The 24,764-nt window shown below is 40.4% G+C and overlaps 1 protein-coding gene across 1 annotated transcript in view; it reads right to left on the reverse strand.

Moving 5' to 3' along the window:
* Positions 1-347: 347 nt before the first annotated feature.
* The window catches only part of RAB15 (RAB15, member RAS oncogene family), a 124,431-nt gene continuing 100,014 nt past the window's right edge, over positions 348-24,764 (reverse strand). The window contains exons 6-7 of the mRNA XM_040333609.1: positions 5,222-5,287; positions 348-986 (exon numbers count right to left, since the gene is read on the reverse strand). Of these exons, the coding sequence (XP_040189543.1) occupies positions 831-986; positions 5,222-5,287 (222 nt within the window). The 3' untranslated portion in view covers positions 348-830. The remainder of the gene's footprint in view (positions 987-5,221; positions 5,288-24,764) is intronic.

Here is a 24,764-nt window from a genome sequence, read left to right on the forward strand (position 1 = left end):
CCAGGAGACATTGCGGAGGTCTGCCGCGAGTTATCACAGGATTTAGAAAGAACTTAGTAACATAAAGGATTACTAAGGTACCGTGGATCAAAAAAAACAAAAAAAACGGACGGTTTAGAAATTATGCATATGAGCGTATCATTTTTTTTTTTGATGGGGGAGTGGATCTTGGTTGGGAGTTCCCACACTTTTTTCCTCAGGACTTGACCCCTGATCAATATGCTCTCGCCTGCCACTGGAGTAAGCACAGTTTTCTACAAGTTGTTTGTACAATTAAATATTTGGACTACCTACAGTGAGGAACTATTGGTATGTGTCGCACTTTAGGAAACACTGCTACTCAGAGATGGAATTTAGCAACTTGTCTAATGCAATGTGTTTCAAATACAGACCAATAGCACAGGGTTATATCTGCAGATCTCTTGAATAATTATATTATTATTCGACATTCTGTGTTTACACAAAAATGAACAAAGGAAATACAATTATATCTGAAAATATTCATCTGTTTTCTTTGCTTCACAATTTCCTTTTAGAGTGCACCATGGATAATGTCCATGGAAGCACCTGAGGATCAGTAGTACCCTTATTGTGATGTTGGTAGCCATCCATTTCCTTGGAGTGGTAGACGTGTCTTACTTTCTCTAAGAAAATATACAATTCCATAACTGAAGAAATTTGCAAAGCTCTAGTCATGTCTAGTAATTGGGACCTTAAGGATTAAAACATTTGACGCTGAGCTTTCACAATAGATCCGTAAAGAAAACATTCCATCTTTGAACTTGATCTTTACACCTATCTCTTTCTCTCTCTCTTCCACACGGAGTTGTCTAGCACCAACAAGACTTTGAGTTTGCCATTGCATCTGCTTTGTGGCCATCATCTTCCAGATCAGCTAGATTCAGTTCATCGTTGGAAGTAATGCGTAAACCATCTAATTCCTTCTTATGAGCCAGAAGAACCAATTCTGTCAGTCGGGTGAACGACTAGAGGAAAAAAAAATAATACATTGATAATATTACTAGCCAATTATTTAACCAGGTATTTTGTTTTACGTACTGAAATTCCAAATCACTAAGACATCTCTCTAATGTAACATTAGTGGTATAATAAAATATGTCACAAATAGGTTTAATCAATAAGCCAAAGTCCGTTTACAATAATTGGAACAATTAAACATGTATCCCGGCGTGCTATGGATTTCTGCAATTTATACAGGTATCATTGCTCTAACTATTGTAAACTGACACCTTACTGGTTTCTATATGTCAATATACTGTATTTAGCACAATCACTTTATGGAGTGCTTTCCTAAATAAGCCAGAGATTTATTCAAGCATGCCTTTTACCTTTTGTTGCACTTGATGGACATGTGTTTTTATCAGCTTTGCTAATTATATAACCAAGTGTTTAAAAGGTCCTGGTGTATACCTTTTGTGAAAAAACAACCCCAACAGTGGGCAGATGTATGCGTTCCTAGAGTGGGGCTACCCCTGGAGGTGGTGAAATTACATGGTGCCTCATAACTGATGTTGGTCGGCATTTGGTGGGGCCCTTCTTGAGATGGTACACTGTCCCTTCTAAGAGTAATAATGCATCAATAAAGGTTAAGCAACTAAGTGGCTGCTGTCTCTGTTTTGGCTGTGTGTGGTGGGTGGTTTGGGTGGTTACGCTGGTCCCAACATCCTGGTGACTCGTGATTCCCCGAGATCAGGTCCCCAATCCCAATCCTCACACAGGCTGCAGTCTCTTAACTCTGAAGATGCAGCGAATCTCCTTCAGCTTAGTCTCAGAAGGCAGCCACAGTAGGCTTGAGTACAAGCCGTCCCCTCTCCTTGATGTGGGGGGAACAGATACAGGTCGTCTTAGCTTCCCCTTAATGGCTCCTGTCCATTGGCTGTGGGGCACAGACCCTGGCTGTAGATCTGTCCCTGTTGCTAATTTCCCAGGATTGCCTGGCTATATATATATATATATATATATATATATATAGTGAAACACTTTGCTACCTTAGAATCCTAAACCTGCTGTAAAAGCATGATCCAATCTGTTCTAACAATTTCTTTTGATCCCTAAAAGCTATCGGATACTCCCAGGATCAATAATCTACAGTATTATTTCTTAGAAATATTATTTAGCCTGTTGTATTTTGTGCATTTAAGTACACATCCAGTTTTTTTTTTTTGCGGTTGTATAATTATTTTTTTAACTTTTACCTACAGGTTAGCCTATAATAAGGCTTACTTATAGGTAACAAAAATATCTCCTAAACCTTTACGGTTTAGGAGATATTCCCCTCGCAATGAGCCACTGAATGCAACGGCGCATGCGCACAGGGGATTTTCGGCTTATGGCCAGGCAGCCGCCGGACCTTGCCAGAGAGAAGTCTCCCACGTGCATGTGCGGGAGTGACGACATTGCGGCTCCAGCCACTCAGAGCACTGGAGCCGTGATACCCGGAAGACACGGCGAGGCAAGAAGTCATCTCCCTCTTCGTGGACCAGGTAAGTTACTGATGCCTCGTTCTAAGGTAAGTATTTCATAATGAGATAGTATGTGTGCATACTAGCTCATTATGCCTTTTGCTTTACAGAGTTAAAAAAAAAAAAGTTCAGAGGGTTTACTACCGCTTTAAGCAATATACAGAGTTGGCTAAAAACGGCTCCTGTGGAAGACTATTGGACATTTTCACAGTTCTTATTGTAAAGAACCCTTTGCATGTGAAAAGGTTCAAACTTAGTTTCAGGAGTGTTTTCTGAAAGTAGTGGGTCCGTGTGCAAGATTATAGGTTGAGTCTTTCCCTTTCATGTTTTCAGGCTAATTTCAACCATTGTTTATGCAGTATACTGAAAATAATATGTACGTACAGTGTATATAATAATACCCATAAGGGTAATCAGCCTGGCTTTATAACTAAAAAGTAGAAACAACATGATAAAAAGTGGGCATGACTAAGATCCTGAAAGACCTGAGGCTTCGTGGGATATGGTGGAAAACCTAGTTCTGTGGTGCACTAAGCATACACAACGAATGGTGGGTATAGCCAGATTATGCCTAACATTAGGCTTATAGGGGGATGATTAAACAGAAAATGTACTTAATCACTCAACACACTGCACCCACATGCTGCAGCCCTTGTACCCCAATACTGGTAAGTACTGTACTGCATGTGACAATCGCACAGACACATAAAAGTGGGGACAGAGGACCATTTTTTAATGAAACTTTTCCATTACATTACTTTTCTGCAAACAGAAATGTATCACTTGTCTAAGTCTGCCTTAACTAGTTAAGGACAGGAATGATTTGCCCCCTTAATGACCAGGCCATTTTTTGCGATACGGCATTGCATCACTTCAACTGGAAATTGCAACGTTGCACCTAAACACCCCCCTGTTCGGTTCGCACCAGAACCTTCGAACGGACCAAACGTTCGCGCGAACATTTAGAACCCCATTGACGTCTATGGGACTTGAACGTTTGAATTCAAAAGGGCTCATTTTAAAGCATAATATGCAAGGTATTGTTGTAAAACGTCTTTGAGAACCCGGGTCTTGCCCCAGGGAACATGTATCAATGGAAAAAAACTTTTAAAAACTGCTTTTTTTCAGAACTTTTTTTCCATTGATTCATGTTCCCTCGGGCAAGACCCAGGTTCTCAAAGACGTTTTCACAGGCATATTATAGACACCCAGCAGGTACAATATTTAAAGGAATTTTTCTTTTTTTTTATTTAAGCATCATTAAAATCACTGCTCCTGAATCTTTAGGTGCAAACTACAGAGCACGCTGCCAGTACACACCAAGTAGCTTTAGGTGCAAACTACAGAGCACACTGCCAGTACACACCAAGTAGCTTTAGGTGCAAACTACAGAGCACACGGCCAGTACACACCAAGTAGCTTTAGGTGCAAACTACAGAGGACACAGGCAATAAACCACGTAAGAATACTGCAGCTAGCACAATCACCTGCCTGCCAGTAAATTAGGAAGAACTGATCTAGCTAAACTATACAGTGTATAAATATATGTACAACACCTGGGATGTATATATATCCTCTACACACTGTAACATTAACTAACTAGCCTGCCTGCCTGCTCTATCTACCTGCAAAAAATGACACTCTCTCTGTCCTCTCGTAATCACCGCAACACACTACACAAGACCGACCTGCAGGCGGCCTTTTATAGTGTGGGGCGTGTACTAAACCCCCTGAGCCATAATTGGCTAAAGCCACCCTGGCTTTGGCCGATTATGGCTTTGTCCGTTTTTTTGCAAGCTGTGATTGGCCAAGCATGCGGGTCATAGTGCATGCTTGGCCAATCATCAGCCAGCGATGCCACAGTGAATTATGGTCTGTGAAACGTAACTCGAATTTGGCACGAACGACCCGTTTTGTTCGTATTTCAACAAACGATCGAACATACGATGTTCGAGTCGAACATGAGTTTGACTCGAATACGAAGCTCATCCCTAGTTAAGTGTATTCCATGGGTGTGTTCTAACTGTAGGGGGATGGGCTGCCAGGGACATGACAGAAATCACTGTTCCCGATCACTGGATCAACAGAATGTATAGTAGGCAGCAGTTTGGGGTCAGCACAAGATGGGGGTTAGATAGAAAGAGAAACAAAGGCAAGGAGAGTGAAGAAGGAAGGGTGGAGATAGGATTTTTTTCATTAAAGTGAACAGAGGTTTGGTGGATCGACAAGTTGGACACGTTGCAACCACAAGGTCTAAATAATTATTACAATCTGTATATTTTTCCTGTAAAAATTGCAACTATGTATATTTATTGGTTTAATTATAGTTTACTTTTATTTTTATTTTCAGATCACAAGGAAGGATGTATTTATAGAGGCATGGTTGCTGTGTTTATTTTTAATGGACTCTTGCCAATTAAGCTTAAAAGGTAATGAGGACTATTATGGATTTTAGGCAGTAAGGGTTAGCGGAGGAGACTGATGCTAGCGTAGTAGATATTGAAAAGTTTATGTAGGTTATTAGGCTACAGTCGTGGGATTTCTGGTATTTTGCAGTTATTTGGACTTTTTCACCTGTTCAAATCACATTATGGCTTAAAAAATAGCATGGTTGAAACTGTTGCTGCCGAGCTGAATGTGTTGAATTCTTGTATTGCACTTGGATTACAATTAAAATATATACACACATTCACACTACATTGATCAACAAAGGTCATGCAGAATGTTGCCTTTCTTACCTCCTTTATGTTAAAGTTAGTGCAGGCACTTGTCTCATAGAAGTCCATGCCATATTCTTCTGCAAGCTACAAAATAAAAATGTAGGGGGATTAATAAACAAAGCATTTGGTAAAATCATTAAAATTGTATTTAGGCTTCTAACTTGTCAAAGTAATTTCGGTTGACATTTTTGGTCATAATAATTCTGAGTATTTAATACATTTTGGTCATCCTGCCATGAAGGTTCTTGTTCAGGTATTTCCTGTTGTAGGGTGGCAATGTCTAACATATGTGCTCCTGCATTGTCACTAAGGGCTTCTGATGGAGACAAGTGACCATTTCAACACCCACTATGCAGATATAGTCCACTGTTGTCACCATCAGGAATACTGCACTGAGAAAAAAAAGGCGTGCAGCTATTGCTGAAGTGTATGAAGACAGGAAATAGTTGCAAAGAGGCTGCAGGCCTCTTTATTTGTTTATTGTACCAAGTAGATATGTGCATTCCCGTTCGTACGAATGTTATTTTCGTACGAAAATTTTCATTTTCGTACCCGCAGAATAATGTGTACATACGAAAAAATGTAAGCACCAAAATACGAAAACGACGGGATTACGAATGAGTCGCATAACGAACAACCGCAAATACGAACGAACGATCCGACGAAAATACGACAAAACGAAAACGGCAAAAGAACGAATATGACATCTATAACAAAAGACTTTCATTCTGTATTTTGTTTGAATCCTTTTTCTGTTTGTATGTTCATATGACATCTTATAACAAAAGATTTGCATTCTGTATTCTGAATTCCTTTTTTCTGTTCGCAATTTGGTTTCAAAATACAGAATGCAAATCTTTTGTTATAAGATGTCATTTTCGTTTTTTTGAATGGGCAGTGAGTGTAGTTAGTTAGTGAAGCAGCTTCTCTTTTGTGCTGAGTACAGTAGTACAGTAAAGCCAAATAAACTTTTCTGTGGATTTTCGTCTGAAGGGAGAGATCAGTTGGCCAGACTTTTGTACCTGGAACCCAAAAATGGTTTTCTGATGGAGTTTAAAAACGAACGAACGTTCGGTAAAACGATCGTTTTTATGTTTGTTGTTAAAAAAGTCTGACCAAGTGTATGGGGCTTAACAATAAGCGTGTTGAAAGTGTTGAAAGTGCCGCGAATCCCGCGATATATTTACGAAAGTACAAAATGACGAAAATTCACGAAAATTATTGTCTAACAAGTAACGAACATGAATTAAACAGAATAACGAACCATCCCGCATGTACGAAAATAAAACGGTAACCAAAATACGAAACGATCGGAATACGAAAAAATCGCGTTGTACGAAAAACGAACGGGAACGAACCTACGGAACGATACGAAACGGAACAAAAAAACGAAATTTTTTTCTGTGCACATGTCTAGTACCAAGTGCTTTAGCAAACAATTTTAGAGGCTGCTATTTATAATAGGACACATTGTAACTATTTTAGTACCTAGTGGCACACAACCTAACCATACTGTACACTTCATGAACCAAAATTGACTGAAATGTGAAGTCAATTACAATTAACTGACAAGACCCTGTGTCCCACATTTAAGCCTGTGATCCAATTATATGCAGAGGAAGTCAGTTTTCTAAATTCACTTCACCCGTCACCAGACTGAATGCTTATAGTGAAGACTTGACTTCTCCTCATTTCACGCTCATGTAAATCAGACCCTATACAGAAAAAGATTATACCTTTTAAATTTGGTTACATTCTTTCCATTTATCTAAGCTTGTACTGTCTGCCATCGGGGACTAAAGCACTTTTCTAAATCCATCCTTCTACCAGACTTTGGGTAGGTCAGCAAATTTCCATTTACTTCAGTGATGTAGCGGGGATGACTTTCTTTGTGTTGTGTTTCTCTGGATACAGCATGTCCTATTGAAATGAGTTTATGTTGAAGGAAAGTCAGGCCTTTTGCTGTGATCTGCGTTTGGGTGCTGTAACTTTTCAATGAAAAATCCAGGTTTGACAGCAATGGCATGCACACACGCCAATATGGTTGACTATTGTATGTGGAGAAATGTTTGTGGACACCTGACCATCACACACATTTGGCCTTGTTGGACATCTACTAAAATCATGGGCATTTATATGAAGTTGCCCCATCCTTTGTGGCTACAACACCTTCCACCCTTTTGGGAAAGCTTTCCACAAGTTTTTTGGCAATTTGTGCTCATTCAGACAAAGTATTTGTGAGGTCAGGTACTGGCATTGCTTGAGAAAACTAGCTCATAATTGGTGTTCTAATTAGTTCTAAAGGTTGTTCAATAGGGTTAGGGTTCTCTGCAGGTTACCAAACTAACCAAACCTTGTCTTTAAGGACCTGGCTTTGTACACAGAGCACAGTCACACTGGAATGGCAAAGGACTTTCCTTAAACTGTCACCATAAGGTTGGAAGTACGCAATTGCTTAAGGGCTCGTTCTCACGTGCAACAGCCCTTACCGTCTCTCTGAAAAGTGATCTGTGGTGCCCCCTGGTCACATGTCTGAATTACTCCAAAAAATTGTCTTTCCAAGCTATAGAATTACCAGTAGTCTTCAATGGAAAAAAATGAGTTCAGTAATTTAAAGAAGTATCCACATTCTTTTTCCAGGTTAATGTAGATGTTCACAAACTTTTGCTATATAGTAAAGCATTTACTATTAACTGATGAAACTCCACACACAGCTGTAGTATCAAAGAAGAACCACATCCTACTCTAGGTTATTAATGAACTTACTAGTGCTCACTCATGACTCAGAATCAGCTGAAAGTGGGCTAAAGTCTGACATCACAGAGCCGCTCAAGGCTTTGAAAGGATCCCAACCATATTGTCAGGTTAAAGGGAGTAGCCGCTCCAGGTGGGAACCCAGATAAATATCCTCCTCTGCAGACAACTCAGGTGCAGGCAATGCACTTAGCAAAGCAGAAACAAAAATTGTCTCTGGACAGCCACACTCTGAACAAATTGTAGCCTTTATTAAAAGAAGGACAGCACTACAAGTCACAGCAAAATAAAATAAAACCTGACTACTGACGTATTTCGCACTGAAACTAGTGCTTAGTCATAGCTATAGAGACAATTTTTGTTCCATATTGTCAGGTTACACCCAGATGACTGTTTGGCAGCTGTCACAGCCTCTCAACACAAGGCTGTCACTCCCACCCCCTCCCCATCCTAGCGCTCCAGTGAGCGCTGGAGGGACAGAGCAGAGAGCCGGTGACTGACAGTGCTCAGAGCGGACCCAAGAACTGAACGACCATCGGTCATATGATCGCTCAGTTCTCAGGCTTAGAGCGAGTGGGGGACAGCTACAGTATGGTGGTGAGTATAAAATATGAAACTTCTCCTTTATTAGCATGTCTATAAGTTAGAAGGATAGCGAACAGTGTTGAGGTTAGCAAGTAAGCAATGACAAGCACGTATATCTGTTAGTGATTAACATTCACTCTCTTTTCCCTAAAGAACTGTCAGTTGGGTAGAAAGCAATTGTGACAAGGACAAGCATATCTTCAATGTGAAATCTGCATATCAATGGAGAGCCTTCAGAGTCCAATTTCAATGATACGCTCCCAAAGGTCAATGATATGTATGCACTGAAATATTAATTTTCATCTTTGTAGGCTTATTTAAGAGACAGATTTGGTAAGATGTAACCTGCTGTCACAAGAAAATCTACTCCCTTAGGTACAAGCCTTCAAGACCTTTCCACAATCCTACACTTGGCTGGTTTACAGTGGCTTAAATCTCAGCTTCAGTCTTACAAAAGTCACATGTGTGACATACAAGGGAAAGATGCCATATTCATTAGAAACTAACATTTGACAACAAATGGTTTAGAATTGTGCAAAACAAAATCAAACTTCAACTTCTCATTTAATCCTATTTAATTAAAGTGCAACTAAAGCCAATTCCTTACTCTGATTAATCATCTGTGACCATTGTGGAGATTTTGCCTCATTTCCTATCCTGCTGACCCAACAAAAAGTTAGAAGAAATTTCTACAAAGTGAGGGATGTGCCCTCACTTAATTAAAAAAAAAAATTCCCATTGGAAGATCACTCCTTGCTGTTCAGCTTGTCCTGAACTTTCAGTCCCAGTGACAATGGTCATGATGACAAATAGAGAGAGGAAATCTGACGAACCTGGGCACAGACAGCAATAAAAACCTGACAGGAGTTGCAACTCTTCCATAAGAGAAATTGTACACTATAGCACTGTCAATAACCCATGGGTATGAGCGGTGTGGGTAGAGCCAATAGAAGGATAAAAAATTTCCAAAGGGCAACAGTCAAATGAGTATAAGATAGTGCTGCTCCCCCAAAATAGGTCCTGAGTTACCTATATTGTCGATCCAAAAAAGACAAGAGGGGGGTGCAGCCATCTAAATGTAGGCTGTTTATTAAAATTAATCAATAAAAATAATAATAAAATGCACTCACTGTAATAGCAGGAAAGTAGACATGTCTGTGTGTGGAGAAACATCATGGTATCCTGCCTCCCCTGTGCAAAGTTCAGAAGGCAGCAGTTGGTCTGCGTACAGAGATCGGCAGGAAAGCGGCTGCTGTTTCTGCAGTTCAGCCAGTAGGTTGTAGTGTTGGGTGGGAAGACTGTCAACCTGTCAGGCATGGAACGCAAGCTGCCTTCACACTCTTTCCTGGAGCTTTTGGAAATCCTTGGGAGCACTCGGCAATGATTTCAGGACGTTGGGGGTGTGGTTGCACGTTTCAGGGAAATTTGTTCCGCCCCTTTGTCAAACCAAGGTCCTTGGTTTAACAAAAGTGCAAAGCTTGGTGCCCTGAAACGTGTAGTCACGCCTTCAATGTCCTGACATCATTGCCAAGCGCTCCTGAGGATTGCCAAAAGCTCCTCGGGAGCACTTGGCGATGACGCCAGGATGTTGGGGGCATAGTTACGCATTTTGGGACAACAAGCTCCAATGCCTATTTTCCTGCTAATGCAGTGAGTGCATTTTCTAATTATTTATTTATTTTGATTAACAGGCTACATTTGGATGGGTGTGCCTCTTCTGTCTTTTTTGTTCTAACCCTTCCACCCGCTATCCATAAATAAAAAACGAATTCTTGACTTCAATAGGGGCACTTAACTGGAAAGTTTTCTTGCACTAAGTACCTAGCATTGATCAATCTATGCTAATATGTTTTTGGTGCTTTTCACGTTGTGTTTTCTAAACGTTAATGGGGTCAAATCGATGCTCATTTTAGAGCACAGTAACAAGAAAACTCGTAGGAGCAAAATTAAAATAAAATTCTGATAGTTTATGTGGCTTTTGTTTGGGAAAGTCCATCCAATCCAAAATAGAATGTTTAAAGCAAACAAAATGTTGAAGAACTTTTAAAACGACATGCATCAAGTCATCCAATGTACTGAGAAATTTTGTAGGAATGTTCATACAATTTTCGTAAAATTTTTGGCCAATTTTACTCTTTCTTTGCCTGCGGTGTTATTACTTTGGGAAGATTTGTATCCTTTACCACAAAAAAATACATGCTAATGTAAGGTAGTAATAGCAAATAAGTAAATATTGTTCAATAATGATATTGATATTATCGGGTTGCTGCAGATTATCCAATTTCATAAAATAATTTTATTTTTATTATGTATCATGATAGCCCCAGTATATTACAACTATGAAAATGGAAAGTAACATATGAGAAAGCAGCACCTCCGTGACAATGTTTGCATAGTAAATTGTTTAAATATTAAGCCAGATCAAATGAATTAGTTAGGAGGAGGGAGGTTCCTTAGTCATGAATGATAGGATTACAAACATTAAAAGATAAGACCATTCTCTATTGCATTTAATTAGGTTATTGTCTTATTTGCAAATGTGAATAAACTATATTCATAAAGGTTTACAAAGGGATAATATATTATTTACACTCTGTGTTTACATATAAGTTTTTCATTGCTAGCCTGAGAGCCGGATCACACAGGGACGACTTGTCAGGCTACTCAGCCGCCTGACAAGACGCAATCCGCTCTATTCAATAGAACCGTTCTAATAGGAGCGACGCAAGTCGCTCCGACTTAGAAAAAGGTTCTTGTACGACTTTGGGGGCGACTTGCATTGACTTCAATACAGAAGTCATTTTGCAAGTCGCCTCTCAAGTCATCTTGAGATCGCCTTGCCAAGTCGCCCCCAAAGTCGTGCCGCCCCTGTGTGAACCGGCTCTCACGTACTTATGAATTACAAGCACAGTTAATGTGCACTGAAATGTTGTTTTATCTGCATTAGAACTCTTTCTTCTTATTCAGCATATTAAAGCTGAGGTCTGAACAAGGTTGAAAACGCTAAAAAAAAAAAAAAATTCTAAGAAATAATAGCAACGTTCACTGCTATACTTTGTATGAGCTGTGTTGTCAATCAACATAATATTATGGACTAGACCAGTGGTCTCCAAACTTTCTAAACAAAGGGCCAGTTTACTCTTCTTCAGACTTTAGAGGGGCCAGACTGTGGCCATTGGGAGTAGACATGTTTCTGGGTTTAGTGGGAGGAATAGTGCCCCATCATTGGTATCAGTGGGAGGAATAGTGCCCCATCGTTGGTATCAGTGGGAGGAATAGTGACCCATTGTTGGTGTCAGTGGGAGAAATAGTTCCCCATTCTTGGTATCAATAGCAGGTATCATGCCCCATTGTTAGTGTCAGTGGCAAGAATCGTGTCTTGTATCAGTAGGAGGAAAAGTGCCCAAAGGGCCAGATAAAGGCAAGCAAATTTGGAGCCAACTGGACTAGACAACTGAAAATTAAGGTCTAATTGTTTGCTATGGAAACTTAACATCTTGGTACTGTTAAAAGAAGGTCACTAGGTATTCTTTGTTTGTAATCCTAACTAAAATTACAGACATGGTAATTTCATATAATATTAACTTGCATTCTACTAATGCACGATCGGTTCATCCGATGAAAACGGACCGATGGAGCTGACTTTCATCAATCTTGCCTACACACCATCAGTTAAAAATCCGATCGTGTCCAACACGGTGACGTAAAACACAACGACGTGCTGAGAAAAATGAAGTTCAATGCTTTCGAGCATTCATCGACTTGATTCTGAGCATGCGTGGATTTTTGACTGATGGATTTCCCCACAAACGATCGTTTTTTTCCATCGGTTTTTTAACCATCGGATAATTTTAAAACAGGTTCTAGGTTTTTTCACCGATGGGACAAAAAAACGATGGGGCCCACACACGATTGGTTCGTCCGATGAAAACGGTCCATCGGACGGTTTTCATTAGACGAACAGATCATGTGTACAGGGCATAAGACATGTCTATGAACCATAATATTAAATGAGTTTAAGTCTTTAAATTTTAAAATACAGCTAACATAACTGTTACCATAATGACTGCCTACTCTAACCAATCTTCATGCCTCGTACACACGATAGGTTTTCCTGACAGGAAAAGTGCGATGTGAGGTTTTTGTCAGGAAAACCGACCATGTGTATGCTTCATCACACTTTTTCTGTCAGCTTTCCTGCCAAGATAAGATTAATAGCAGGATCTAAATTTTTGTGACAGGAAAAAGTCCTAATAGCGAATCGCGTTCGTCTGTATGCATTTACGACGCGCAAAAAACATGCATGCTCAGAATCAAGCAGAAGACCCGAACTGCCTATTGAACTTAATTGATTTTGGCTCTTCGTACGCATTGTACGACATCGCGTTCTTGAAGTTTGGAATTTCAGCCAAGATTTGAGTGACCATGTGTAGGCAAGACAAGCCAATTAACTGGGAAAAAAAAGCAATAACGCTTGGAAAAGTTGTAGAAAAAAGAAGAAAAGGACATTATGGTAGCTGGAGTTTTGCATAGTGTGGGGGGGATTAGAACTCCTGTAAGGTTTTACTACAGTAAGAAGCTCCATTAGAGAGATTCAGGAAAAAAAATAGGGTAGGTAGCGCTAAAGAAACCCACACTACTTAAATTACTGTATTTGCTAGCGTATAAGACTACCTTTTACACTTAAAAAAACTGTCCAAAAAGCAGGGGTCGTCTTATACGCCGGGTCAGCTTCTCGGATGCCTGCTGGATGTGCGGTAATACAGTATGTAGCTTCGGCTACATACAGTATATACCGATTAGCCAATCCCGTGAGCGATGTATTCAAATGAATACAGAGCCTGCTCGGATTGGGGTAACAACCTCTGCCAATCCGAGTGCCTACATACAGTAGCCTGCTCGGATTAACTTTGAGAGTCAGAGAAGTGAGGGCTGATGATGTTACAGCCTCTGCCAATCCAAGCAAGCTTTGTATTCATTAATAGAATACATCGCTCGCCGTGATTGGCTTCAGCTCCAGCAAGAATAAAGAAGAATATGGCTCCAGAAGAAAGAAATATGAAGCATCGGAATAGGGGTCGTCTTATACGGTTAATACAGGCAAAAACTCTTTAAAAAACTGTAAAATTAGGGGGTCATCTTATGCGCCCGGTCGCCCTATACGCCGGCAAATACGGTAAGTGTAGATATGAATATAAGTTAAACACAACATGAGTCAGTGCAAACTAAGTGTAAATATATATATATAAGGTTAACACCCCTCTCAAGAGATAATAACAAATACCACGCAAAATAATAATACTAATTTATTAAATTAGTGTCCAAAACGTGATACTGTTGTAATGTCCAATTCATATGGTGACAACCAAAAATGTAATCAAGTGAAGAGAAGAATCCACCACCGATTTATTGTGAGTTGAATGGGCGTAACTGTTCCTCACAGTCGCACCAAAAGTGGTAAGTAAACACCCTTACCAGAAGTGTTGGACCCCCTGTTAGATGAGGTCATACAGACGTCAATATCCACCCTGACGGGTAATAAGAGATCCCAGCGGTAGTACGTAGCATCTCTCCCAACGAATCTTTCCTTGGCTCCGGGCTCTCATTGTCCCATCCAGATAGGAACCCTCAGGCAGATGATTCACCTCATGCCAAACAGTCAGCTCCTAGGCTCAGCGCCACAAAGGGACCGCCGAAAAAGGGATGGGAGGCTTACAATAGTGAAGTACCGTACTGGTATTTTATTATATAAAAATGCACTACATAAATAAAAAACTATTTAAAATTGCTGGCAGAAAATAAATAAAATGAAACGTACACCCGTGCTTCCGGGGTCACGTTAACGCGGTGACGTTAGTGCGTGGCTCGGCCCTGACATGTTTCGTCATAAATGACGAAAGGGCACGGGCGACGCACTGAACGTTCACCTCTCTTATGTGCACGGGAGAGCAACCAAGCCTCTCTCTCATAACGCCGTAACCAATGGGATTAGGCCGCATTACTTTTACTGATATGCAACCAAGCCTCTCTCCCATAGCCTGGAAAGCATTAGAACTAACTTAATTACATAAAAATTAAGTACTAAAAATTCATATATAAACATACTAAGCTAGATCCATCTGCCTATCACTATGCATGTACATTACAAATAAGTTAGTACACAAGCAGGGGACCCCACCCTCTTAAATATAAAGATAGAATAGCATCAGGAATTGGCTGGAGACATTTAACAAAAGACAAAAGGCTGGAGACATTTAACAGGATATATCCAGCTCATTTCGAGTTTCGAAATGGCTCTCCTTTTAGACCCCCCTCTCCAATGAGGCATCAATGTATCGATAGCTATAAAGGAGGTGCCACTAGGGTCTCTATCATGCACCTCTCTATACAGGGAGTGCAGAATTATTAGGCAAATTAGTATTTTGACCACATCATCCTCTTTATGCATGTTGTCTTACTCCAAGCTGTATAGGCTCGAAAGCCTACTACCAATTAAGCATATTAGGTGATGTGCATCTCTGTAATGAGAAGGGGTGTGGTCTAATGACATCAACACCCTATATCAGGTGTGCATAATTATTAGTCAACTTCCTTTCCTTTGGCAACATGGGTCAAAAGAAGGACTTGACAGGCTCAGAAAAGTCAAAAATAGTGAGATATCTTGCAGAGGGATGCAGCACTCTTAAAATTGCAAAGCTTCTGAAGCGTGATCATCGAACAATCAAGCGTTTCATTCAAAATAGTCAACAGGGTCGCAAGAAGCGTGTGGAAAAACCAAGGCGCAAAATAACTGCCCATGAACTGAGAAAAGTCAAGCGTGCAGCTGCCAAGATGCCACTTGCCACCAGTTTGGCCATATTTCAGAGCTGCAACATCACTGGAGTGCCCAAAAGCACAAGGTGTGCAATACTCAGAGACATGGCCAAGGTAAGAAAGGCTGAAAGACGACCACCACTGAACAAGACACACAAGCTGAAACGTCAAGACTGGGCCAAGAAATATCTCAAGACTGATTTTTCTAAGGTTTTATGGACTGATGAAATGAGAGTGAGTCTTGATGGGCCAGATGGATGGGCCCGTGGCTGGATTGGTAAAGGGCAGAGAGCTCCAGTCCGACTCAGACGCCAGCAAGGTGGAGGTGGAGTACTGGTTTGGGCTGGTATCATCAAAGATGAGCTTGTGGGGCCTTTTCGGGTTGAGGATGGAGTCAAGCTCAACTCCCAGTCCTACTGCCAGTTTCTGGAAGACACCTTCTTCAAGCAGTGGTACAGGAAGAAGTCTGCATCCTTCAAGAAAAACATGATTTTCATGCAGGACAATGCTCCATCACACGCGTCCAAGTACTCCACAGCATGGCTGGCAAGAAAGGGTATAAAAGAAGAAAAACTAATGACATGGCCTCCTTGTTCACCTGATCTGAACCGCATTGAGAACCTGTGGTCCATCATCAAATGTGAGATTTACAAGGAGGGAAAACAGTACACCTCTCTGAACAGTGTCTGGGAGGCTGTGGTTGCTGCTGCACGCAATGTTGATGGTGAACAGATCAAAACACTGACAGAATCCATGGATGGCAGGCTTTTGAGTGTCCTTGCAAAGAAAGGTGGCTATATTGGTCACCGATTTGTTTTTGTTTTGTTTTTGAATGTCAGAAATGTATATTTGTGAATGTTGAGATGTTATATTGGTTTCACTGGTAAAAATAAATAATTGAAATGGGTATATATATTTTTTTTGTTAAGTTGCCTAATAATTATGCACAGTAATAGTCACCTGCACACACAGATATCCCCCTTAAATAGCTAAAACTAAAAACTACTTCCAAAAATATTCAGCTTTGATATTAATGAGTTTTTTGGGTTCATTGAGAACATGGTTGTTGTTCAATAATAAAATGAATCCTCAAAAATACAACTTGCCTAATAATTCTGCACTCCCTGTAGTGACGGGATACTGAATGTTTTTTAAAACGCCTTCTTATATTCCCTATGTGCTCATTGACCCTTATCTGAAAGGATCGTATCGTACGACCAATATACTGTAATCCGCATGGGCAGATCAAAAGGTACACCACATGGGTGGTCGAACAAGTAATTAAAGATCTGATCTTAAATGTCTGAGAAGTGCTGTTAGATGTGAAACACAAGGTTTTACGCTCACTGATCGCATTTAACGTACATACAGCACATCTCTTACATTTATGATATGCCACTAATTCCTCAAAAAAACATTGGTTTATTATTAGGAGGGTCACATACTCCAGGGGCCAAAGAATCTCTCAATGAGGGGACTCCTCTAAACACGACTTGGGGCTGTTCCGGGAGAATGGGGCCTAATATTGTATCCTCTTTAATAAGATGCCAATGCTTATGGATCAGCTTTTTAATTAGGAAATGCTGACTAGAGTAGCCCGTGACAAAGGGCCACGCAAATTTCCTCTGATCATTCACTGTATTCTGTTTGTCCCTTAGTAACAGACTCCTATTGATTTTTTTTATTTCCTGTGCTTGTCAGTGCAAATCCAAAGCAGAATACCCTTTATCCAGGAAATGGGGATAGACGTCAGGACGTTCGCCTGTTCGTCATAGTCCTCCAACTTACTACAGTTCCGCCTTAAGCGCATGTATTGGATTTTAGGAACTGAATCAATCCAAGCCTGATGATGGCAGCTGTCCCGGGAATAAAGGCATTTCTGTCCGTGGATTTGAAGTGTGTGGAGGTCACAAACCGACCTTCCTCCACCCTTATCCGCAAATCCAGGAAATTGATGCTATTCTGATCTACCTCATATTTGAATTTATTCAAAAATTCCATATAGGCATCCAAGGATTCCTTGGATCCCCTCCATAGGAGGAGGATGTCGTCGATGTACCTAACCCACAAGACCAATTCAGGTCTGCAGGTCTGCGGTTGGCAAAGACGATGTCCTCCTCTCATTTCCCCATAAAGAGGTTAGCCAGGCTGGGGGAAAATTTTGCCCCCAAGGCTACACCCCTATTTTGCAAAAAGAAATTGCAGCTAAAACAGAAAAAATTGTGCGTAGTGGCAAACTGAAGAAGGTCCATAATAAACTTCTGTTGCACAGAGGAAAGGTTAGAATCCCTTTCCAAAAAATATTGGACAGAAGAGATTCCCCATTGGTGGGGTATGATGGTATATTACAACGTCACGTCCGCGGTGACTATCCACAAACCATCTTCATATGTTACCTCACTCAATATGTTGATAACGTGTTTGCTGTCTCTGATAAAGGCCGGTAAGGCCCTGACCAGGGGTTGAAGGTATCCATCAATGTACTTACCTGCCCTAGAAGATACAGAATCTATTCCACTGATTATCGGTCGACCAGGCGCTCGGACTAGTTCTTTATGTATCTTAGGCAGGTAGTAAATTATTGGAATCCGTTAGGATGCTGGAACAAGAAAAGCTTTCTCTTTCTTATGTAATACACCTGAGGTGTAACCCTGTTCAACAAGTTTAATCAGCACTTTTCTATAAGCTGAACGAGGGTCTCTTGGGAGAGGGGAATAGGTATCTCTATCTCCCACTAGAAGGTCCAATTCTTTGAGGTAATCAGATTTATTTAGTATCACTATTCTGCCCCCCTTATCGGCGGGGCGGATAACGATACCTTTTTCTTATCTCATTTATTAAGAGGTTGGGGAGGGGCAAACTTCAATCCTTTATCCAAAAGGGGAACTTCCTCAGGAGTCAGTGTGATAGTACTGAGATTGAAGATTGATGGATACCTTCAACACCTGGTCAGGGCCTTACCAGCCTTCATCAGAGACAGCAAACACGTTATCAACATATTGAGTGAGGTAACATATGAAGATGGTTTGCGGCTAGTCACCGCGGACGTGATGTCGCTATATACCATCATACCCCACCAATGGGGAATCTGTCCAATATTTTTGGAAAGGGATTCTAACCTTTCCTCTGTGCAACAGAAGTTTATTATGGACCTTCTTCAGTTTGCCACTACGCACAATTTTTTCTGGATTAGCAGCAATTTCTTTTTGCAAAATAGGGGTGTAGCCATGGGGGCAAAATTTGCCCCCAGCCTGGCTAACCTCTTTATGGGGAAATGGGAGGAGGACGTCGTCTATTCCAACCGCAGACCTGAATTGGTCTTGTGGGTTAGGTACATCGACAACGTCCTCCTCCTATGGAGGGGATCCAAGGAATCCTTGGATGCCTATATGGAATTTTTGAATATCAATGATAGGGGGATTCAATTCAAATATGAGGTAGATCAGAATAGCATAAATTTCCTGGATTTGCGGATAAGGGTGGAGGAAGGTCGGTTTGTGACCTCCACACACTTCAAATCCACAGACAGGAATGCCTTTATTCCCTGGGACAGCTGCCATCATCAGGCTTGGCTTGATTTAGTTCCTAAAAGCCAATACATGCACTTAAGGAAGAATCGATAGGAGTCTGTTACTAAGGGACAAACAGAATACAGTGAATGATCAGAGGAAATTTGCATGGCCCTTTGTCACGGGCTACTCTAGTCAGCATTTTCTGATTAAAAAGCTTATCCGTAAGCATTGGCATCTTTTTAAAGAGGATACAATATTAGGCCCCATTCTCCCGGTAAAGCCCCAAGTCGTGTTTAGAGGAGTCCCCTCATTGAGAGATTCTTTGGCCCTTGGAGTATGTGACCCTCCTAATAATAAACCAATGTTTTTTCAGAAACTAGTGGGGTATCATAAATGCAAGAGATGTGCTGTATGTATGTTAAATGCGATCAGCGAGCGTAAAACCTTGGAAGAGAAAGGGGCCTAGGTTTAACGTACATCCAAAGCAGGGTGATACTGCGGATGTACAAGTACTACGAAACTAGTAAATTGGACTTTGAAGGCACACAATAATATAGTAAGAAAACTAAGTAGATTTTTTGTGGGAATGTCATAAAAGCAGTTACAAACATAAAATCAAAAGAAATCAGGTCGATAACTGGTCCACATAGGCTATTACAATGATACTACAATTCTAACATAAAAAGCTCAGATACAAAGCATAATTATAAAGTTGACTTAGATATTGTAAAACCAAGTGGTATTCCAGAGGAGTAGGAGGGAATAGGAGTAGAAGGGCTTGCTCTACATGTTGTGCGCTATGAAAAGCGCTTCCTCAGGAGCATAGACATTTCAAAAACAGGTTGACCACGTTGGGGGTAAGCAGCGGTCGGTCTTTTTAACCTAATGTTGGCTGTAGTTCACCAAGATACTAATCAAGCCAGTTAGGGGGATAATATCGTTAGAGCTGCTGGTAAGCAAAAGAAGAAAGACTCCTATTCCAGGGGTGTACACGGATGGTCAGGCTGTGGGCTGGGTAGATTAGACCAGATTACCAGTGGACAGGGGGATAAGCCTGACTCACCAGTTGCTAGCTTGTAAGTCTCCAATCCAAATGAATGGAGATAGTATGCAAGCAGTAGCAAACAAAGGATCCTTAAACCCAAAGCCTATTTGCACAGCCGTGTGGAAGTCCCCTGGTTAATGGAGGACGCCTAAACCTTGTGTTTCACATCTAACAGCACTTCTCAGACATTTAAGATCAGATCTTTCATTACTTGTTCGACCACCCATGTGGTGTACCTTTTGATCTGCCCATGCGGATTACAGTATATTGGTCGTACGAAACGATCCTTTCAGACAAGGGTCAATGAGCACATAGGGAATATAAGAAGGGGTTTTGAAAAACATTCAGTATCCTTTCACTATGGAGAGGTGCATGATAGAGACCCTAATGGCACCTCCTTTATAACTATCGATACGCTGAAGCCTCATTGGAGAGGGGGGTCTAAAAGGAGAGCCATTTCGAAACTCGAAATGAGCTGGATATATTGTGTTAAATGTCTCCAGCCTCTGGGCTTGAATGTAGATATAGAGGTAAACGCATTTAAAAACAATTCCTGATGCTATTCTATCTTTATATTTAAGAGGGTGGGTTCCCCTGCTTGTGTACTAACTTATTAGTAAAGTACATGCATAGTGATAGGCAGGTGGATCTAGCTTAGTATGTTTATATGTTTATATATTCATTTTTAGTACTTAATTGTTATGTATGGTTTTAATGTTATATTGCTTAATTTATGTTGACCAGAGATAGGGTAAGGACGACACCGATGGAGCAGGCTCAAGGCAGGTTGACACAGAATATTCTTATCTGTGTCACTGTGATATGTTCACCATATGCAGCTTCCGGTGTCTTTCGTCCTACTCCCCTTTCTCTGGCAATTAGAACGTAATGCAAGTTAGTTCTAATGCCTTCCATGCTATGGGAGAGAGGCTTTGTTGCATATCAGTAAAAGTAATGCGGCCTAATTCCATTGGTTACGGCATTACGAGAGAGAAGCTTGGTTGCTCTCCCGTGTGCATAAGAGAGGTGAACGTTTAGTGCGTCGCCCGTGCCCTTTGAGAACGTCATTTATGACGAAACATGTCGGAAGCACGGGTGTACGTTTCATTTTATTTATTTTCTGCCGGCAATTTTAAATAGTGTTTTTTATTTATGTATTGCGTTTTTATTTAATAAAATACCAGTACGGTACTTCACTATTGTAAGCCTCCCATCCCTTTTTTCGGCGGTCCCTTTGTGGTGCTGAGCCTAGGAGCTAACCGTTTGGCATAAGGTGAATCATCTGCCTGAGGGTTCCTATCTGGATGGGACACAGAGCCCGGAGCCAAGGAAGGATTTGTTGGGAGAGATGCTACGTACTACCGCTGGGATCTCTTACTACCCGTCATGGTGGATATTGACGCCTGTATGACCTCATCCAACAGGGGGTCCAACACTTCTGGTAAGGGTGTTTACTTACCACTTTTGGTGCGACTGTGAGGAACAGTTACGTCCATTCAACTCTCAATGAATCGGTGGTGGATTCTTCTCTTCACTTGATTAAATTTTTGGTTGTCACCATATGAATTGGACATTACAACAGTATCACGTTTTGGACACAAATTTTTTTAAGTTTTTATTATTATTTTGCGTGGTATTTGTTATTATCTCTTGAGAGGGGTATTAACCTTATATATATATTTACACTTAGTTTGCGCTGACTCATGTTGTGTTTAACTTATATTCATATCTACACTTAATTTAAGTAGTGTGGGTTTGTTTAGCGCTACCTACTCTTCCTTTTTCCTGATTCTGTTTACATGAGTATCACATGTTTTTTAGGTGTGCAGCTTCAATTTTTTATTTATCAAGTTTTTTCTTAGCGCAGTATATTTCCTTGTTTTATTGATTCCATTAGAGAGATTCCATCTCTTCCTGTCTGTTCCCACAACAGGAAGAGAGGGGGAATGCATAGGAGGCAGCATTGTTAGTCGAGGAATGTTTCCCTTCTGGGATAAATGTTTAACATAAATCAATAAAACTGTAAGCCCCCTTGCCAGTGTTGAATGGTTTGTCTGGATCACCAGATGAAAATAGAAGAAAGAAAGCCGTAATAAAATGAATGTTTGCTTTTGGGTTTAAAACTGCTTAAAGTTCTTAATAAGGCATTTTCATAATGTCTGTGGCTGTATCTAGCTACTGTATTACTGGTCACTCTCTTCTTATTTTTCCTATTAACTTTTCCAAACAATTGTTGTTCCAAAGAGTTTGTTCTTCTTTTCCCCCAACTTTTCCTAATCCCATCCAAAATGGAAAAAAGGTTATGAGTATAAATACACTTTATTGCCTCATACACACGATCGGTTTTCCCGCGGGTCAAAGGTCCGCCAGGAAAACCAAGGGAAAAACTGAGAACCTGCTTGGTTGCTCTTCCCCATGTACACACGGCCGGTTTGACCGACAGGAAAACTGCCATGAGAGCTTTGGTCGGGAAAACCGGCTGTGTGTATGCTCCACTGCAGTGTTTCCCTGCAAAAAAAACGCTGAGAATAGCGGCAGGAAACAAGAGAACAAGTCTTTTTTTGCTCGCAGTTTTCCTGTTGGGAAAACTGCTATGGAGCATACACATTTTTAAAACATGCTTCAAAACTGAACCGATGGACCGCTGCCTGATCGGACCAAACCGATGGTTAGTACAGAAAAGCATTGGTTCAAAACCCACGCATGCTCAGAATGAAGTCGACGCATGCTTGGAAGCATTGAACTTCGTTTTATTCAGCACGTTGTGTGTTTGACGTCACCGCGTTCTGACCCGATCGGATTTTGGACTGACGGTGTGTACACATATCAGGCCGTATGGCCACTTCAGAGGTGAACTGATGAAAACGGTCCGTCGGACCATTCTCATCGGTTTTGTCCGACCGTGTGTACGGGGCCTTAGGGACTACTGTTCCTCGTCTCTTCATTATCCAGTGTGCCAATCACTTTTACCAGCTTAAATTTCACCCTAATATCAGTACGATCTCCATATGTATTCTGTCAATGTCTCTACTGTTTATACACTTAGGTGTATAATACTACTTTTAGAAATTAAAGGATTCATGCATCAAATATTAGATACACAAACTTTAACTATCAAACACATACTTATCTGTTTGTACATACATTTCTCCTTAGTTCATGGTCCACTGAAAATGTTGTTCAATGACTGAACATTGCCTGTAAAATAAAATAAAGGGTTAATATATATCTACATACACAAGACACTTCTTAGTGTTCAAAATATAGAATTTTCTATTGCTTTTAAAGGGGGACTTTCAGATGTATCTTAGGATCTGGTTGTGGCATGTGTATAAAGAATTATTACACATCGCAATCTCCAGCTCTTAATAACAGATTTGCACTCATTTGGAATCATTTTGCTTTACCAAGTTGTACAAAAATCCAATATTTCCAATATTTCAATATCCTTATGTTCTCTCTCCAACACAGCAACCAAGCAAAAGTTACAACAAGGCACTCATAGACACTGTCTAAGGCATCAGGTTACGTACAAAAACATTTTTTTTGGCCAACCATTTTATTCAGTGGTGAAGCTAATTGAAAAGTCACAAGAGCTTCCATAGCTCATATAATATGCAACTGTCTTCTGACTGATGGACCATTGGTCCAGTTGCATCTCTACATGCAAAGTAGATATTCTAAAACCTTAAATAATTCATAATTTCTTTTTTTTTTTACAGTAATATTCACAAACCATGATTGAATACAAGAGCGGTGAAAATATATGAAAATAATCATGTTCATATGTCTAAAACTGCAATTATTTTAGACAAGGTCTTTATGAATAGAATCCCCAAATGTACCCTGCTTTTAGGGTTTTACTTCTACCCCCAAGTAAGAGACTGTCTCCATGGTCAACCACAACCACTTCCCAGCATAGACAATAACAGCCATAAATACTGTGGGGTTTATTCACTAAAGCTGTAGAGTGCAAAATCAGGCTCACTTCTGCATAGAAAACAATTGCCCACTATCCTCAGCTTGTTCAATTTAAGTTTTGGCAACAAAAAACCTGAAAGCTGATTGGATTCTATGCCGAAGTGAGCTTGAAGTTGCATGGTCCAGCTTTAGTAGATTGACCCCCTGCGTGTCTAATTCTTTTCTATTCTATTTGAAACAAAAAAAATGGTTGGTGTTAGGCTTAAATTCTATACATATATATGCTAAATCTCAAACTGTTCTTATACTTTGTTTTGAGTGGATACTGATGGAAAATTAAGCCACAAGCTTCTTCAAAGCCCCACCCACCTGCTGTAGACATTTGGTGCAAGCTTTCAACACCCAGTGGCAGCAAAGGCAAAAACAGCATCATTGCCAGTGGGAGAGCCAGCAGGACAATCACCTAATTACGATCATCAAGTGATTCCAGATACCATTGGGTGATCATATAGTTTTAGATATGATGGAAGATCTGTATTTTTGTTGTCTTGAAATTTTCTCCCAGGGGTATTTAAAAAATGTTTTTATCCTTTAACTGCCATATACTTACTTGGCAACAAAAAAGGCTAAATAATTATACCTACTTATTTTTTTGTGCTAAGTGGCCTCAAAGTCTATAAAATATTGACGTATCGAGTTGTCAGGGCATTGTCCAGTTCATCACACTTGACAATCAATCTACAATCACATTGACATTGGATTTACATCATGCAATGTTTTTGTTATTTTTTTTCAATGGATTATTTTCTCTATTTACATTTTTTTTTAGTAATAAGGGATACTATGTACCACTTATTTGTGTAATGTGCCCACTTATCCTAAAGGGGACATTCAGATTGAAATAACTCTTTCCTTCAGACCAGCCATGTGG

This window comes from Rana temporaria, chromosome 13 (assembly GCF_905171775.1).
Source record: "Rana temporaria chromosome 13, aRanTem1.1, whole genome shotgun sequence".
Taxonomy (NCBI): Eukaryota; Metazoa; Chordata; class Amphibia; order Anura; family Ranidae; genus Rana; species Rana temporaria.